Raw genomic sequence first — 17992 nt, forward strand, 5'->3', positions numbered from 1 at the left:
AAGACTGCAGATAAACGGACACAACCCATGTAGGGGGATTTGTTTCATCTCTGTGTATCACCTGAGGATACACTTTGTTTTCTTAGGCCTGATTCACACGTTGGTTCTGCAAGCCACATTTTGTGCGGGCACGGCAGTCAATTCTTTTGAATGGGCTGCGATGCCTCCTGAAAAAACAGTTTGACAACCTATCCTGAGCAGAAATCTCACTGGCTGGAGAACCGCTGGTGTGTCCCCATCAGTACATAGAATGGAAGATGACCATCACATAAGCCCATGAGTGACCCTGCTTTGTGTTTGTCTTTGTAGCATGCCAGGTCATTGGAATGTATGATTACATTGCCCAGAATGACGATGAGCTGGCCTTCTCCAAGGGTCAGGTGATCAATGTATTGAACAAAGAAGATCCAGACTGGTGGAAAGGTGAACTGAATGGTCAAGTGGGTCTCTTCCCTTCCAACTACGTCAAGCTTACCACAGACATGGACCCCAGCCAACAGTGTGAGTACATACAGGGTGGACTACTTTCATTTCTATGGCCTTTCTATTATTAATGACATGCAGCATTGCTGTGATTCTGCGGCTCTTTGCAGAAATCAAAGCTTTGTCTTTTACTGCCTTACCCATCTCTTTGACGACCTTCCACTTAAGTGCTGACATGATCATAGTCCAGCTGTTCAATCTCTAGCTTTAGCACTCATATCATGTGACCTTTCATTGCTTGATACCAAATAATAATGCATTCCATTGGTAGGTAAAAAAAAAATACTGATAACTTTTAATTAGAATTATTTTGCAAACAATTTAAAGGGCCGGTCCACCCAAAAATGTTTAATACCTTATATACAAGCTCCAGCCGTTTCAAACTCCCATTTGCTTTGTATGTTTCTGGTTCCTTTCTCTCTGATCCTCTGCAGCCATAATGTTTTTATAGTTAATCAAGTCAAGATCTCTTTGCTGGATTCTTCAATCTTGGCCTTTACAAATCTCAGCAATTGTCAATTTTGCCTGTTCTAAAACAACAAAAAAATAATGGGAAAGCAGAAGTAGGAGCTTGGAACCAGGATTCAAGATTTATCTTTTTGGCATCTGACCAATACAGAAATACCAGTTTTTATTGGTATGGAGCTAAACTTTTAGTTTTCTAAATCACATTAGATGACATTATTACATAAACAGCTGTTAAAGGGAACGTATAACCTCTCCGGGGATATTTCAGCTGTAGAAGAGGTCAGCTTGATGTAAATAGTTTTCACAGCATTTGTTAGTTTTTGGAAAAGTTGTTTATGTAATTAACAATAAATGATGTACATTGAGGCAACTATATTTGCTTATTGCACATTTAGGGGGCCATAAATGACTCTATGCGAAACAAGCGAGGTCGATAGAGGAACCCTCCCTGCTGAGACAGTATCCTGGCAGCATGACTCTTCTGTTGTCAGAATAAAATGATCAGTAGCTGCAACCACTGATTTGAGAAGTTTTTTCCAAAATTCCCATTCGACAGGAATTTGATATAATGATCGACTTTTGTTGAATGGGGACGGACATACATGGATCAGAATTCAGCCAGTCCCTGCTGAACTGGACAAATTTTGAGCCATCTATGGCCAGCTTTATGCTCTGGCGTTGGTTTTGCTATACTACACAGTGACTGCACCTTACTGTTTTTTTCTGACAATACAATCCTACAACTGAGCTGACTCGTTGAGTACAATATAGTTTTTTTTGGCTGATATTTAATCTCAGCAGATGTTAAGCAGGAAATGTTAGATAAAATAGAGTCCCCCTCTCTAGTGGTTAATCTACAAATCTCTCAATTGAATGCAGTGTTAAAAAATATGGAAAGGTGCAAGTTTAAAGTGGTTGTAACCCTAAAATTAAAAGCTAAGATCCTGTTGCTTTAAGGCATGTTGTATAGCAGTGCTTGTGCTATGTAATTTTTCCCTTCCTATCTTGTAAAAACCTGGTTGATCCTGGCAGTTTGTGTCCCTCTGCTGACGACGGTATTTATGGCTGCTGAGCCCTGATTACCATGGTCAGTTTATGTGCCTCTGTCATCCGTTGCTCTGCTCTGACAGTCTCTCCACTCTCCCCCTACCTCCCTGTCATGAGTGGCTCCCCTCCCCGCCCCTCCCACCGCTATTCAGCTGCATAATGCAGCAAATATACAAGTATCCTCTTCGGATTAGGTTGCCATTCACTACAGTGGATTGTTTTTTGTTTTTTTTTTTAAATGAAAGGACTAAATACCTTTTGTCACACCATAGCTGTGCGGTCACGCGATCTCCCTCTGTTGGCCGGCCCCGATCTATGAAGAGAAGCGGGAGGGGCTGAGATTCCCCTGTGGGGACTGGTTGGCATCACAGTGGAATCTCAGCCACTCCTGCTTCTGTCCATAGATCGGGCCGGCCAGCACAGAGGGATCACATGACCGCACAGCTGCGGTGTGACAAAAGGTATTTAGTCTCCATTTAAAAAAACAAAACAAATCTGCTGTAGTGAATGGCAGCATGCCCCGGAGGGGATACATGTAAAGTCACATAGTGATTTTAACAATCACTTTAAGTGAAAATTTAACTTTTTCTTTTAAGGTTAACTCCTCAATAATATATGTGCCAGCTAGTAATACCCTGTGCTAATTCCAGCTGCATTCAGCAATCCATAAATCCACTTTACTTTTGTAAAAGTACTAGTGACATCATCACTTTGCTGCACAGAACAGAGCTGTGGGAGGGACCCAGCAGGCCCACCCACTACAGGTTGTCTGCAGAAAATTACAGATGGGTGGTGGCTACAAGACCAGACACCCTGCACAAAGAGTGTGCAGCAATGACTGGTCTTTACTGCAGGAAGCTCCTGCACAGAAGCCAAGTTTTACACTGGATCACTTAAAAGATCTGGAAGAAATACGCAAAGCACAACACGATTTGTGCAAGAATACACATACTTTTGTATTTAGATGATAATTGTTTATCCTGGAGTTCATCTTTTAAGATCATGTTGTGTTGTGCAGGACATATGTAGGTGGGGAGCCACAAGTTCTCTAAGGCCAAGAGTAGATCTTCTACCTAATCTACGCTTTGTGTAATTTTTGAAAATCTGGTTTGAAACAGAGTTTGCTAGATCACCTTTTCTTTATTAGTTGTGAAAATTGGACATAGAATAGAGTCATCAGAATTAAAAGGAATATTGGTAGTAAAACGTTGAATGCTATCAAAAATAAGATTTATAGGACTGGGAGAAATGCGACAAGCACCATATCCCAATATAACCAATTAGGGCTGCAACTAACGATTATTTTCATAATCGATTAGTTGGACGATTATTGTATCGATTAATCGGATAATAACCTTAAAAAAAAGTGTGGTGTATAATTTAATATGTAAAGTTTAAAAAAATGTATTCTTAAAAATCTCTATGCAGTGGTAAATAGGGGTGCAACGGATCGTCATCGATCCGTGATCCGTACGGATCAACCTCCGCGGATCGGGACACCCACGATCCGCGGAGCGCTCTGTGGCCTTGGCCATAGGAAAGGCCGCGGCTTCGGCCTAGCTCCGGAGCGGCGGCCATCTTGGTACATCCGGCGGCCGTTTACCACGTGATCGCTCTGTCAAATGACGGAGCGATCACTTGTAACAAACCGGCGTCATGTCATGACGCCGGTTCCTCTCTCCCCCCTCTGTGTACTGATCTGTACAGCGAAGGGGAGAGATCAGATGCCAATACTCTGCAATGCTCTGCCAATACTCTGCAATGCCCTGCCAATACTCTGCAATGCCCTGCCAATACTCTGCAATGCCCTGCCAATACTCTGCCAATACCCTGCCAATACCCTGCCAATACCCTGCCAATACCCTGCCAATACTCTGCCATACCCTGCCATACCCTGCCAATACTCTGCCATACCCTGCCAATACTCTGCCATACCCTGCCAATACTCTGCCATACCCTGCCAATACTCTGCCATACCCTGCCAATACTCTGCCATACCCTGCCAATACTCTGCCATACCCTGCCAATACCCTGCCAATACCCTGCCAATACTCTGCCAATACCCTTCCAATATACCCGCCAATACCCTCCAATACTCTGCCATACCCTGCTAATATATTATTACAGTGGGGGAGATTGTGGATATTACAGTGGGGGAGATTTTTTTTGTTGATCCGAAAATGATCCGAACCGTGACTCACGATCCGAACCGTGAGTTTTTTGATCCGTTGCACCCCTAGTGGTAAATATAAATAACCAACTATATGTTTAGGGAGGAAATTCTCTAATCTACTCTGAGAATAAGACAGAAAGATATACTGTATATAATATTGGAGGTTAAATCTGTTAAATATCAGACTAGGAGATCACATTTTTTATTTGGACCCCTTTCACATGGGGTGCATGTAATGATCCCTGCCCTCTGTAATGTTCCCTGCCTCCTTGTAATGTGCCCTGTTCCCATGTGCCCTGCCTGCATGTAATATGCCCTGCTTCCACGTAATGTGGCTTGCCTCCATGTAAAAGTTTACTTTAAATGTAATTGTAATGCCTTCTATTACCTCCAGTCTATCAGCCTTCACCTTCTCTGGTTTCAGATGCTGAGCTTCCCTGCACAGTCTTTAAAGTATTTTTTTTTAAAACAACAAACATGTTATACTTACCTGCTCTGTGTAATGGTTTTGCACAGAGCAGCCCAGATTCTTCTCTTCTGGGGTTCCTCACGATGTTCCTCAGAGTGCCCCAATAGCAAGCTACAAATTATAGTATAGTGTGCCCCTATAACAAGGTAAAAAACTTCTGCCGTTACACCCACTCACTTCTTGCCCAGGACTACATGCCCCATGAGGCATTGCTCCTCACACATTCACATTCACAAGTTCTCAGGCACTTACTGACATGTATGGACGTGTACTGAGCTGTATGTGTGCTACACTGTATTTCCTGATATGTAAACAAATATTGCATTCTGTATGCAGGCCAACTAATCGGCTAGCCGATTAATCGATTATGAAAATAGTTGACAACTATTTTCATAATCGATTAGTTGTCGATTAATCGATTAGTTGTTTTAGCCCTATAACCAATTACTTTAACCACTTAAGCCCCGGAAGGATTTACTCCCTTCCGGACCAAGCCCTTTTTTGCGATTCGGCACTGTCGCTTTAACTGACATTTGCACGGTCGTGCCATGTTGTACCCAAACAAAATTGACGTCCTTTTTTTCCCACAAATAGAGCTTTCTTTTGGTGGTATTTAATCACCTCGGCAGTTTTTATTTTTTGCGCTATAAACAAAAAAGAGCGACAATTTTGAAGAAAAAGCAGTATTTTTTACTTTTTGCTATAATAAATATCCCCCCAAAAAATATATAAAAAAACTAATTTCTTCCACAGTTTAGGCCAATATGTATTCTTCTACATATTTTTGGTAAAAAAAAAAAATCGCAATAAGCGTATATTGATTGGTTTGCACAAAAGTTATCGTGTGTACTAAATAGGGGATTTTTATCGTGACTGCGACATTGCGGCGGACAGATCGGACACTTTTGACACTATTTTGGGACCATTGGCATTTATACAGCGATCAGTGCTATAAAAATGTACTGATTACTGTGTAAATGTCACTGGCAGGGAAGGGGTTAAACACTAGGGGGCAATCAAGGGATAACTTTGTTCCCTCAGCATGTTCGAACTGTAGGGGGGGATGGACTCACTAGAACATGACAGAGATCACTGCTCCCGATCACTGGGAGCAATAGATCCCTGTCATGTTGCTAGGCAGAACAGGGAAATGCCTTGTTTACAAGGGATCTCTCTTGCCACGATCGCGTGAACGCGCCCTGTAGCCGCGGATGACGCAGCGACGTACAGGTACGTTGTTTTGTGCACCCGTGCCACTTTGCCAAAGTGCATCTGCGTGAGCCGGTCGGCTAGTGGTTAAAAAAAAAAAAAAGGTGCCAAATAATTCCAAATGCATTTAAAAGAATTAACAAAGTTGATATAAAATCATTTAAACACAATGGTCATTTTTGTATCATATTGCACATTTAACTCAATAAAGTCTCTCTATTGGCGGTTACAGCCGTCTTCTCAACATGTTTCGGCTACCTTGGCTTCTTCAGCAGAGATATAACTGTCAAGGTGTACAGCCACAAAACGTACCCCTCACCCAAAATGGGGGAGAGAAGTAACTATATGGAAATATATAGGTATATCTGTCTCTATCCTGTGACCACGTGCATCCATCAATGGCAACCTCAGTTGGTATCTAGTGGACCGTAGGATCACAAGGGGGACAAAAACAGAAGTCAGTAAATATTGTACAAGAAGTGTATTGGTGTCCGTATAGAGGGAGGCATGAGGATGCCAATACACTTTTTAGTCTGATGTAACCCTTCTTGTATACAATATTTACTGACTTGGTGGGTAACATGCAGCTAAATTGGTGCCCTCATGTACATTTAGGTTTTTTGGTCCTTTGTGCGCCTCCTACGGTCCACTAAATACCACCTGGGTTCCCACTGGTGTATGCATGTGTATGCATAGAGAGAAATATACAGTAGATATATATTTCCATATGGTTACTTCTCTCCCCCATTTTGGGTGAGGAGTATGTTGTGTGGCTGTACACCTTGATGGTAACATCTCTCCTGAAGAAGCCAGGGTTGCCAAAACCTGTTGCCAATATGGGTGTAAACTGCCAATGAAGAGACTTTATTGAATTAAATGTGTAATCTGATGGCACAAAAATGACCGTTGTTTTTAAATGATATTATGTCAACTTTGTTACATTAAAAAAATCTTTTTTTTTTTTTTTTTTTTTATGTGCAATTATTTTGGCACCATTTTAAAGTCTAGCTTTTTTAGTGTAACTAATTAAAACTTTTATAATGGTTTGGATTTTCGTATCTAGCACACCACAACAAGATGTAGTAGAGAACTGAACAAACATTTACTGTATATAAAGCATTCTGTTGGGCCCCTTTCACACGGGCTCCACTAGCTCATCAGGAGATCGCTCCGTTGATCCCCGCTGAGCCAGCGGATGACAGGCCCTTCTCTGCTCACTGAGCGGGGAGTGACCTGTCAGAGCCCCCCTGATTTCTATGAGGAGATCGGACGAAAATGGACAGCATGTCTGTTTTCATTAGATCCCATTCTATCCGATCCACCAAAAAAGATGGCCAGCGCATCGCCATATGTCTGTCTTGAGCAGATCCGTTGGCAGGAAGGTGTCAGCGGACACATCTCCGCTGACACCTGCCTGCCCATAGGAGTCAATGGGTGGCCTGCTCGGATCCACCTGAAAAACAGGCAGGCAGATCCGAGCAGGCTTATCGTGTGAAAGGGGCCTAAGAATGAATTGTTGATGGAATATATAGCTGAGTGGTATTCATCCCTTTAAATAAAAATAGAAAAATAAAAGTAGAATAACAATTTAAACGTACAGTGCCTTGAAAAATTATTCACACCCCTTGAAATTTTCCACATTTTGTCATATTACAACCAAAAATTTAAATGTATTTTATTTAATGTGATAGACCAACATAAAGTGGCACATAATTGTGAAGTGGAAAGAAAATTATAAATGGTTTTCAAATTTTTTTACAAATATCTGAAAAGCGTGGCGTGCATTTGTATTTAGCCCCTGAGTCAATACTTTGTAGAACCTCCTTTCCCTGCAATTAAAGCTGTAAGTCTTTTTGGGGATGTCTCTACCAGCTTTGCACATCTAGAGTGTGAGCTATTTTGCAAAGAAGAATGGGCAAAAATGTCAAGCTCTATCAGATTGGATGGAGAGCGTCTGTGAACAGCAATGTTCAAGTCTTGCCACAGATTCTCAGTTGGATTTAGGTCTGGACTTTGGGCCATTCTAACACATGAATATGCTTTGATCTAAACCATTCCATTGTAGCTCTGGCTGTATGTTTAGGGTCGTTGTCCTAATGAAAGGTGAACCTCCGCCCCGTCAGTCTTTCGCAGATTCTAACAGGTTTTCTTCTAAGATTGCCCTGTATTTGGCTCCATCCATCTTCCCAATAACTTTGATCAGCTTCACTGTCCCTGCTGAAGAAAATCATTTCCACAACATGATGCTGCCATCGCCTGGTTTCACGGTGGGGATGGTGTGTTCAGGGTGATGTGCAGTGTTAGTTTTCCTTCACACAGCGTTTTGCTTTTAGGCCAAAAAGTTAAATGGACAGATTCTCCTACCTGAGCTGTGGATCTCTGCAGCTCCTCCAGAGTTACCATGGGCCATTTGCCTGCTTCTCTGATTAATCCTCTCCTTGTCTGGCTTGTCAGTTTAGATGGACGGCCATGTCTTGGTAGGTTTGCAGTTGTACCATACTCGGATGATGGATTGAACAGTGCTCTGTGAGATGTTCAAAGCTTTGGATATTTTTTTTTGTAACCTAACCCTTCTTTAAACTTCTCCACAACTTTATCCCTGACCTGTCTGGTGTGTTCTTTGGCCTCCACAATGCTGTTGGTTCACTAGGGTTCTCTAACAAACCTCTGAGGGTTTCACAGAGCAGCTGTATTTAAACCAAGATTAAATTACACACAGGAGGTGGACTCTATTTACGAATTAGGTGAAGGCAATTGGTTCCACTAGATTTATAGTTAGGGGGTATCGGAGTAAAGGGTGCTGAATACAAATGCACACCACACTTTTCAGAACTGTATTTGTAAAACATTTGGAAAACCATTTATTATTTTTCCTCCACTTCACAATTATGTACCACTTTGTGTTGGTCTATCACATAAAATCCCAATAAAATACATTTATGTATTTGGTTGTAACATGACAAAATGTGGAAAATTTCAAGGGGTATGAATACTTTTTCAAGGCGCTGTATATCACACTTTACTAAAAGATGTGATACAGTGAGGCTCGCCAGTAAAATAGACAACTTTTGAAGCTAGTATTTATTACCCTTTGTGTTTTGGTTACGGCATGTTCAAGATCTTAACTTATCCAGTTATGATGTCAAACTGAGGTGAAATAATTTGGGTGAATTATATGTTCCATAAACAAAATGCTTTTCACTAACATGGTGGTTTTTACGGCTACCATTTTGACAGTTAATAGTCAACACTTGACTATTTTTTTTCATAGTCCCACTAAATACATGAAAAGCATGTACACTCCAGGATAGCTAATAAATATTAATTGCAAATATAATTATATTACTTTGCTAATATCTATAAAATTTTAGAGCTGTGCTTTAATTGCAGTTCTTGCATGCTTATTTTTATAATAAATGCAGAGTTATTGTAGGTATATATTGAATGATTACTTAGTATCTATTGATTAACTGTACACATTAAAGGGTCAGTTCAACTAGAAATGTTATAGGTGGAGTGTGATGTGAGTCAACCCTGACTTTGTAGAGTTCTTGAGGACTCCAGAAGTAAGATCTTACTACCCATCCTGGATGGGTGGTGTTGATGTTCTTGACCAGTGTAAGGTAATCAGTCCTGCTTTGTATTCTTCATATTATACGCTAGTAATAATTTTGGACTGACCCTATTAAAGGTGTTTCCTCTAAACTTGTTTTCCTGATAGTTCTCTATTCATACAAGTTCCATGTCACTCCCTGTGTGTAGCATGCTGGTTTTCATTTCCTTTCCTTTTCTTTTGCATCATGTAGAGTCATTGTTGTAGTGTGTGGTGGGTTTTATTTTTTTTCCCTTTTTTCATTTTGGTTTTGCTTATGTGTTGTTTTCCTCCTTTTTCTAGGAATCATATGTTGTCCATCCCCCTTCTCAGGCTTGAAAGTCCTCAAAGAGACCCACTATCCCCATATCACTGCCCAGAGGGATGATGGGAGATGCAGCCTTGATCATGTGACTACCAGCATGATCATCCACTGCCTTCTGACTAGAAGACCCCGCTGCACAGAAATTTTACCTCATTTTTCCATTTAGATGCATGTGACCATATTGTTGTATCCGCTGATCCTGAAGCAAAAAAGAAAAAGAAAATAATTAATTGATGCTCAAAGAGTACAGAGGATAGTGGGTCCTTTTGTGGCTTTCTCCGTCACTTAAAAAAACAGTTACAAATCACAGATTCACAAAGGTGCTGTTCAGTTTGACCCTCTAGATCTGAACAGGTAACCCTCTGAAGTATAAAGTTATTAAAATTGAAAAGAAAAATTGGTTTTCATTTTGTTCACAGAGCAAAAAGACCCACTATCAAGGAATGCTGCATGTACTATTGAATTGTACCCATAAATATTTTATTTTAATTAATTTTCTTTTATTCATGTTTCCGGTATTACTTTTATATGTTTAAATAATTAAATTCTGTGTCATTTTAATAAGTATGCATCACTCTAGAAGGCTCATTGGTTTACATTAGACTGTCATCTATACAGAATTAGCACATTTTTGTATAAGGACAAGAAGCTAAAATGTATCTTTTACGTGCAATGTATTTTTTTTATATATCTGGTTTAAAGGGGCTCTCCTTTAAAAAAGAAAAAAAAAAGTCTTTGTTATTCTCCAGGGGTGGTATGTAGGTTATGTAATACATGACTTCAAGGATGAATTCACCCTAAAGTTTTATATTCTGTGTTTTGGTTGGGCCTGGATAAGCTCATTTTGGATACCAGAGATCGCCAGTCCACTCACATCCTCTACTACAAATGTAACATATCTAAAACCTTATTCTGAAAAGCAGTGTGACAAACTATTCCTTAGAAATGTGTGCCGATCATGTCCTGGGTCATGCAGTCACATTGTACAGCATAAGACCAAGCCTATTATGTCTTGTCTGAGGGGTTTGGGTGGACCTGGGATCTTGTGATGGACCGCTCAACGAGGAACGTAGAGGTTGCTGGTCACCTTTCTTGGTGACCAGCATGTCTGAAATCCATGAAGGAAAATGAGCAGTCCAAACTTCTCTAGGTGTTCAGCTCTGAAAGAGAGGTTTAAAAAATGGCCTTGTAGGTTATTTAATACAGGTATCATGGAGGTAACGAAGATATAAATCGTTCTGAAAGTGTCATTCTCTTAAAGGGATTTTCCAGGATACTTGAGAAAATGTAATGTCTGTTTTACAACTGTTTGGCCAATCAGTTTAATAACATAAGCAGCCCTCTCCAGTTGATCCCTTTTGCTTAGCAGAGTTACTTAGACATGCAGTAGTGGCCAAAAATTTTGGCACCCTGCATTTCTGTCAGATAGGTTTAGGCATTCTCATGTTTATTTCTAATGTTTTGTATTGGTATAACACAAAAAAGTGGAGAAACAAAAAAGCCAAAGCTGACTTATTTCAAGCAAAACTCCAAAAATGGACTGGACGAAATCACTGGCACCCTCGATTTAATGTTTTTGATAGTGCACCCTTTGGAAAAAATAACTGAAATCAATCGCTTCCTGTAACCATCAGTGAGTTTCTTGTACCTCTCTACTGGAATTTTGAACCACTCTTTCACCTACTGCTCCAGGTCCCTCAGATTGGAAGGGTTCCTTTTCCCAACTGCTGTGTTGAGATCTCGCCACAGGTTCTCTATGGGATTTAGATCTGGACTCATTGCTGACCAGTTCAGTACGCTCCAGTGCTTTGTCTTAAACCATTTCTGGGTGCTATTTAATGTGTGTTTTGGATCATTGTCTGCTGTAAGACCCATGACCTCTGACAGAGACCCAGCCTTCTGACACTAGGTCCTATATTGCACCCCAACATTTTTTTGGTAGTCTTCAGATTTCATAATGCCAAGCACACTGTGAAGACATCCAGTGTCTGAAGCAGCAAAGCAAACCCAAACCTACCATAGCATCCCTTTTTATTCAGATGGCGACTAATAGTGCGAGCGGACACAGTTGTACCCTGTGCCCTGAAGGTCAACTTGAATGTGTCTGGAAGTTGATTGAGGTTCTTTATCCACCATTCGAACAATCCTTTGTTGCAATCTTTGAACAGTTTTTCTCTCTTGTCCACGTCCAGGGAGATTAGCTACAGTGCCATGGGCTGTAAACTTGACAGCGTTGCACACAGTGGACACAGGAACATTAATATCTCTGGAGATGGAACTTTGAAATTGTCCATGCTTTTCCACAATTTTTGTTCTCAAATCCTCAGACAATTCTTTGCTGCTCTTTCTCTTCTCCATGCTCCGTGTGGCACAGAGAGACACACAACAGAATTGTTGAGTACATTTTTCACCATTTTAACTGGTTGCCGGTGTGATTTCTATATTGTCAGCACCTGTTAATTGATATAGGTGAGTTTAATTACAAATAAAGGAGCATCACAAACTTGGAATGCACTTATTAACATTTTTAGAAGGTGCCAATAATTTTGTCCAGTCCGTTCTTGAAGTTTTGCGCGGAATTTGTCAGATTTGGCTTTTTGTATCTTCACTTTTTTTGTGTCATATCAATACAAACAAAAGAAATAAACGTGAGAATGCCTAAACATTTGTAATTGCAACAAATTTCTGGGCAAAGTGGACCCCTAACAGAAATGCATGGGTTCCAATATTTTTGGTCATGGTTGTAAAGTGATTACAGTCCAATTAATTTAAATACCGCTGAAGTAAGAAGCAGTCTTAGGCCCCTTTCACACTTGTGCGATTTGTCCTGCGACTTGGGACTGCAAAGTCGCATGACCAGTCATACCCCATGATTTCCAATGAGTACCATTCATATCTGTGCGACTTCAAGTCACACCGACTTCAAAGTAGTCCCTGTACTACTTTGGTCTGACTTTGATGCGAGTTGAGGTCCATAGACCTCAAGTTTACACAGGCATTCCCTGAAATAGTGGCAAAATTGCGCTACTTTAAAGTCGCGGTAGTGTGAAAGGGGCCTTATCAAGCTACTTCCAGATCACATTTATTACGGGAAGAGTTGGTTAATACAAATTTCCCCAAATGTTGGCTAGAGAGATGTGGTCACGTCTAGTGTGGAATTAAGCCAGTACAGTATTATCTTATCTGTTAGTGCTATTGTCATCCCACAACAATTGTGTGTGCTATTTTGAAACCGCTGCCTTATATCAGTACCTTAAAACTGAACTCCAGGCACATACAGAAAAGACAGAGGGGCTCTGTAATCATTTAGACAGAATTAAATGCATTTTTTTCAAAAGTAAGTTCCTGAGTTTTTGATTTGGGATCAGCCCCTGTACAGCACAATTTAGAGAGAGTGGGGGAGAAGCAGCACAAGGAGTCAATCGGTTGTGTGCTACGGTTCAAAAAGCTTGCTGATAGGAGGAAAGAGCAGAGCGATGCAGGGATGAGCTCATCAGTGTGCTGCTTCTCTTTTCACTATCCAGTCACAGTGTGGGGGGTGGAGAATGGGACCTGTTTAGTGAAAGCAAATCTGCAGCAGGAAAAAAATCCTTGCCAGGCAGAACAGTGCTGCAGAGTAATGTAACATTCAGGACTGGATAGTCAATTAAAACAGCTCTCATATATGTATTTCAGCTCTCAAGCCTTTTGTCTGGAGTTCAACTCTAAGGTCCAGATTCAGGCATTAATTTGCACTGATAAAAGTTTATTCAGTAAGGACCCGTTGCAATGTGCAGTAACTCATAAGCAAGTCATAGTTGCATCGGATTATCATACTCTGCAAACGCTCATTCCTCCTGAAATTGCAATAGGAATAGGCCTTAAAGTGCTATTAAACCCAAAAGCAAGCATTTATTTCTGCTTACCAACTCTTAGATGTGAAGACTGCATCAGTTTCCTTTTTTTAAGCCTTCTATTTTCATCTGGTAATCCAACCATATCAAATCTTTGGGGGGGGGGGTTCCAGAGCACAAGCTCTCCAGCAGAATTTATCAGTTTACATAGATGAGACAGACTACATAACACTGGCAGGGATGCCTACAATGATCCGCTTTTATTTATTCATGCAAAACCTTTATCCCAAAAAAGAAAAAAAAAACTGCTGTAACTGTTTATAATGTGTGAGCTGGAGTCTGGGTTCAATTTGTTAGTGGTTCTAAATCATATAATACATTTAACACTTCCCCCCCCCCCCCCGACTGACAATGCTGCTCTGTCTGCTATGCCTCCTCTGCTCATTCCTCCAGAGTTGTGGCACTAATACAGGAGGTGTGTTATTGGCCAGATCATCAGGTGACAAGAGGGGGAAAAGCTAAAAAAAAGAAAACTAATGCAGCCACCACATCTAATGATTGCAATTTAAAACATTTTTTGTTTTGGGTTTAACCACTATAAAGAGAATTTTTAATGTGACACTAAAAAATATCCTTGCTCTCCAAAAAAAATAATCCATACACATTTATTAAAGGCCCTGTAATTTTTCATGAAATTGTTTTTTTTATTTTCTTCCTTTTGTGTGACGTCTTCCGAGAGCTCCCAATTCTCTACTTTCCACCATCCTGTTTGGAATGAGCAGTGAACGATAGTTGCGGTCCTATGTACACTACAAATCCCATAGTTCACCTTGGGGGCAAGCAGGAGAGGGTGGCTATGTTCCTACATAGAGTGGGACCATGGAGAACAGACATAGCCACCCTCTAACTGGAAGTCAGATCACAGTATCAAAAAAGGGAGAGGCTGAGAGCAATAGAAGGTACTTTTTTGACTTAAGAATACATACTTTAATAGATTTTTTTTTTTTTTTTTTTTTTTAAAGAAAAGAGTTTAGTGTCACTTTAAATCTGAATGATTGAGTCACACTCTACCCCATTTCACCTGTAGGTGGCAGTGCAGTGAACAGGACACAGAGCTATTTTGAGGCTTTTACAGTCCTGGAGAACCCCTTTAATACTTTAGTGAGTGAACATATTTGCTCCATTTATGCCCTTCTTTTTTGCACATATACACAGACATCCATCCATGTTTTTGTACTGTCATAAATATGTATATATTCTATTTACGTTTTCCAAAGGGTAAGCTGACAAAAGTAACGTAAGTACTAACATAAAAGGCCAAGTCACGTTTTCTGTGGTCAGTAAGAGGCGCACCCTCTCCCCCCCCTCGGTCAGTGAAGGGGTTTATTTGCTGTTCATTGTCATCATCAGGACAAAGAATGTATACACTATTTTAACCTGGAATTAATTGCAATGTTTACATATTTTTTTTTATTGTTATTATTTTAACTAGACTGTGGAACTTTGTCATTTTTTAGAAGCTTAAAATGTTGTAATGTGCTGTAACCCTCATTTATCTGTCTTGGTACACTAGCCTTTGCTTTTAATGCTTTAGTCTGAGGTGACGAGATGAAGGAAAATAGGATACGGCCCAGACTCGGCCTTTTGTAGTCATGGCTGTAACTTTTTCTTTGTTCTCTGCCGGCCACCCCTCCACTCTTGTTTAATGTTACCAAATGGCTCCCCAACTGTCTGTGCACTGTTTGTCTGTTTGAAGCTCCCTGTCCATCCGCACCTCAGTATTTTCATGAATGTAAAATATATAAATATATAAAAACCTACAGCTTTAACAACTGTAATACAGCCTTTACAATCAACTACATGTATAGATAATTAAATCCTTCTTATAAAAGACGACCCTCAATGTGTGTGTTTTACTTGTATATAGTGACTTATTTATTGTTCTATAAGGTCTTCTTCACGCAGCCTTTTAGCTGCATTCACCAGATGCCAGCCGCAAGAATTCTGCACCTGGAATGACAGGTGCATGTGAATAGCGGCGGACGCTTAGGCTGTACATTGTATTCACAGGCTGACATTGGGCGTCACTGTTCATCTAAAGCTGCACAGCAATCATTAACTGCAGTTAGCGATGGATGTCGGAGCCTAGACACCTCTGACTGTGTTTTAGATTCTGACATCCGTCCCTAACCGCAGGTAACTGCTTGGTGCGTGGCTGCGGGTGAACAGTGACGGCCACTGTCAGCCTGTCAATACATTGTACAGGCTGAGCGGTTGCCACTGTTAACACGCACCTGTCATTCCAGCAGCAAGAATCCGCTGATTCATGCTGCTAGAATGCAGTGTATGCAGCTAATTGGCCGTGTTAAGGAGGCCTAAGAGAAGTGGGAAGTGGACATTGACTTTAGTTGGCCATAAATGGATCGAAATTTGGGTTGGTTCAGCCGCTAGCAGTAATCATTGTCTTCTGCCAGCCGGGAAGGCTCCCTGTGCCTCCCTGCTGGCAGAACACAAAAGCGCTGCGGGAGGCATTAAGTGATATGGAAGGAAAGACAATCAAATCTTCTATGGACTGCCTTTCACAAACAATTAGCCCGAGTGGCTGGTGGATGCAAGTTATTATTTTCTGTGGGACACAACAGATCTGGAATAAAAGGGGGAAAAAGTTAACCTATTCCATGGGAAGAGCCCTTTGGACAAGAAGATACAAGTGTACCCGAAGTTGGATAGAAGTTGCCGAATTACCAGATAAGATGCCATAGCAGACACTTTGTGGTGTCTGTATGCTTGCTCATCTTGTTGAGCACCATGGTAACCCTTAAAATGGAATGCTCTTGAATACAGTTATTGCTTTCTTGGTTGAAATCTACCCACACCTGACAAAGTACTGGCCATGGAAGCTGTCTGTCACAGTGCTGGGCCAACTGCGAAGGCAAGTCCAGGTTCTCAATCATGAGAACCCATCAACATTTGCATGGCAGAGCACCATGGGATTTGAATCTTCTGGGGTGCTTGCAGTAGTAAATATGAACCTGATATGTCATCCAGTGGGGGAAACATCTGCTGTATCTTTACGTAGTTAGTCTGGTTGAAAAAAAAAAGACACAAGTCTGTCCAGTTATAAAGGAGGTAATTGGACATTCCCTGGATCCACTTTGCCTAAAAATATTAGTATCTAGTTATATTATGTGCATTTAGGAAAGCATCCAGGCCTTTTTTAAAACAATCTACTGAGCTGGACAGAACCAGGAGGGAGTCTATTCCACATTTTCACAGCTCTTACTGTGAAGTAGCCTTTCGGTATTTGGAGATTAAATTTCTTCTCCTCCAGACATAAAGTGTCCCCCCTGGATTCTCTGTGATGACCCTAAAGTGAATAACTCAACAAGTTCACTATATGGACCACTTTTGTATTGATATATGTTGATCATATCCCCTCTTAACCACTTCTGCCCCAGAAGGATTTACCCCCTTCCTGACCAAGCCATTTTTGCGATACGCCACTGTGTTGCTTTAACTGACAGTTGCGCGGTTATACGACGTTGTACCCAAACAAAATTTGTCCTTTTTTTTCCCCACAAATAGAGCTTTCTTTTGGTGGTATTTGATCACCTCCTGTGATTTTTATTTTTTGCGCTATAAACAAAAGGGCAACAATTTTGAAAAAAACACAATATTTTTTACTTTTTTCTATAATATCCCAAATAAAAAAAAAAAAAATGTCATCAGTTTAGGCCGATATATATTCTACATATTTTTGGTAAAAAAAAAAATCACAATAAGTGTATATTTATTGGTTTGCGCAAAAGTTATAGCATCTACAAAATGGGGGATAGATTTATGGCATTTTTATTTATTTATTTATTTTTTACTAGTAATGGCGGCGATCTGCGATTTTTATTGGGACTGCGACATTGCGGCGGACAGATCGGACACTTTTGACACATTTTTGGGACCACTGACTTTTATACATCGATCAGTGCTACTGATTTACTGTATAAATGTCACTGGCAGGGAAGGGGTTAACACTAGGGGGCGATCAAGGGGTTAAATGTGTTCCCTCACTGTGTGTTCTAACTGTGGGGGGATGGGACTGGCTTGGCGAGGAAACCGATCATTGTTCCTATATACTAGAAACACACAATCTGTCTCCTCTCCTGACAGGATGTGGATTTGTGTGTTTACCTCTTAATACAAGAAAGGATTTTGTTTGCTTTGGAAATTGCATCTTGGCATTGCATGCTATTATTAAGCTTATGATCTACCAAAACATGCAGATCCTTCTCCACCATTGATTCCCCCAGTTTACTCCCCCCTAGTATGTATGATGCATGCATATTCTTAGCCCCCCAGGTGCACAACTTTACATTTAGACCCCTTTCACACTGGAGGA

The 17992-nt window shown here is 40.7% G+C and overlaps 1 protein-coding gene across 5 annotated transcripts in view; it reads left to right on the forward strand.

The window, feature by feature from the left end:
* The window catches only part of ITSN1 (intersectin 1), a 260698-nt gene that overhangs the window by 195098 nt on the left and 47608 nt on the right, over positions 1 to 17992 (forward strand). For 4 of the 5 annotated variants that reach the window (XM_073617164.1, XM_073617162.1, XM_073617165.1 and 1 more), the window contains one exon: positions 310 to 501. In XM_073617164.1, the coding sequence (XP_073473265.1) occupies positions 310 to 501 (192 nt within the window). Of the gene's footprint in view, positions 1 to 309; positions 502 to 9744; positions 15493 to 17992 lie in introns of those variants that run through there. The other variant, XM_073617167.1, reaches the window with a different exon arrangement.

Source organism: Aquarana catesbeiana, linkage group LG02 (genome assembly GCF_042186555.1).
Source record: "Aquarana catesbeiana isolate 2022-GZ linkage group LG02, ASM4218655v1, whole genome shotgun sequence".
NCBI classification, from domain to species: Eukaryota; Metazoa; Chordata; class Amphibia; order Anura; family Ranidae; genus Aquarana; species Aquarana catesbeiana.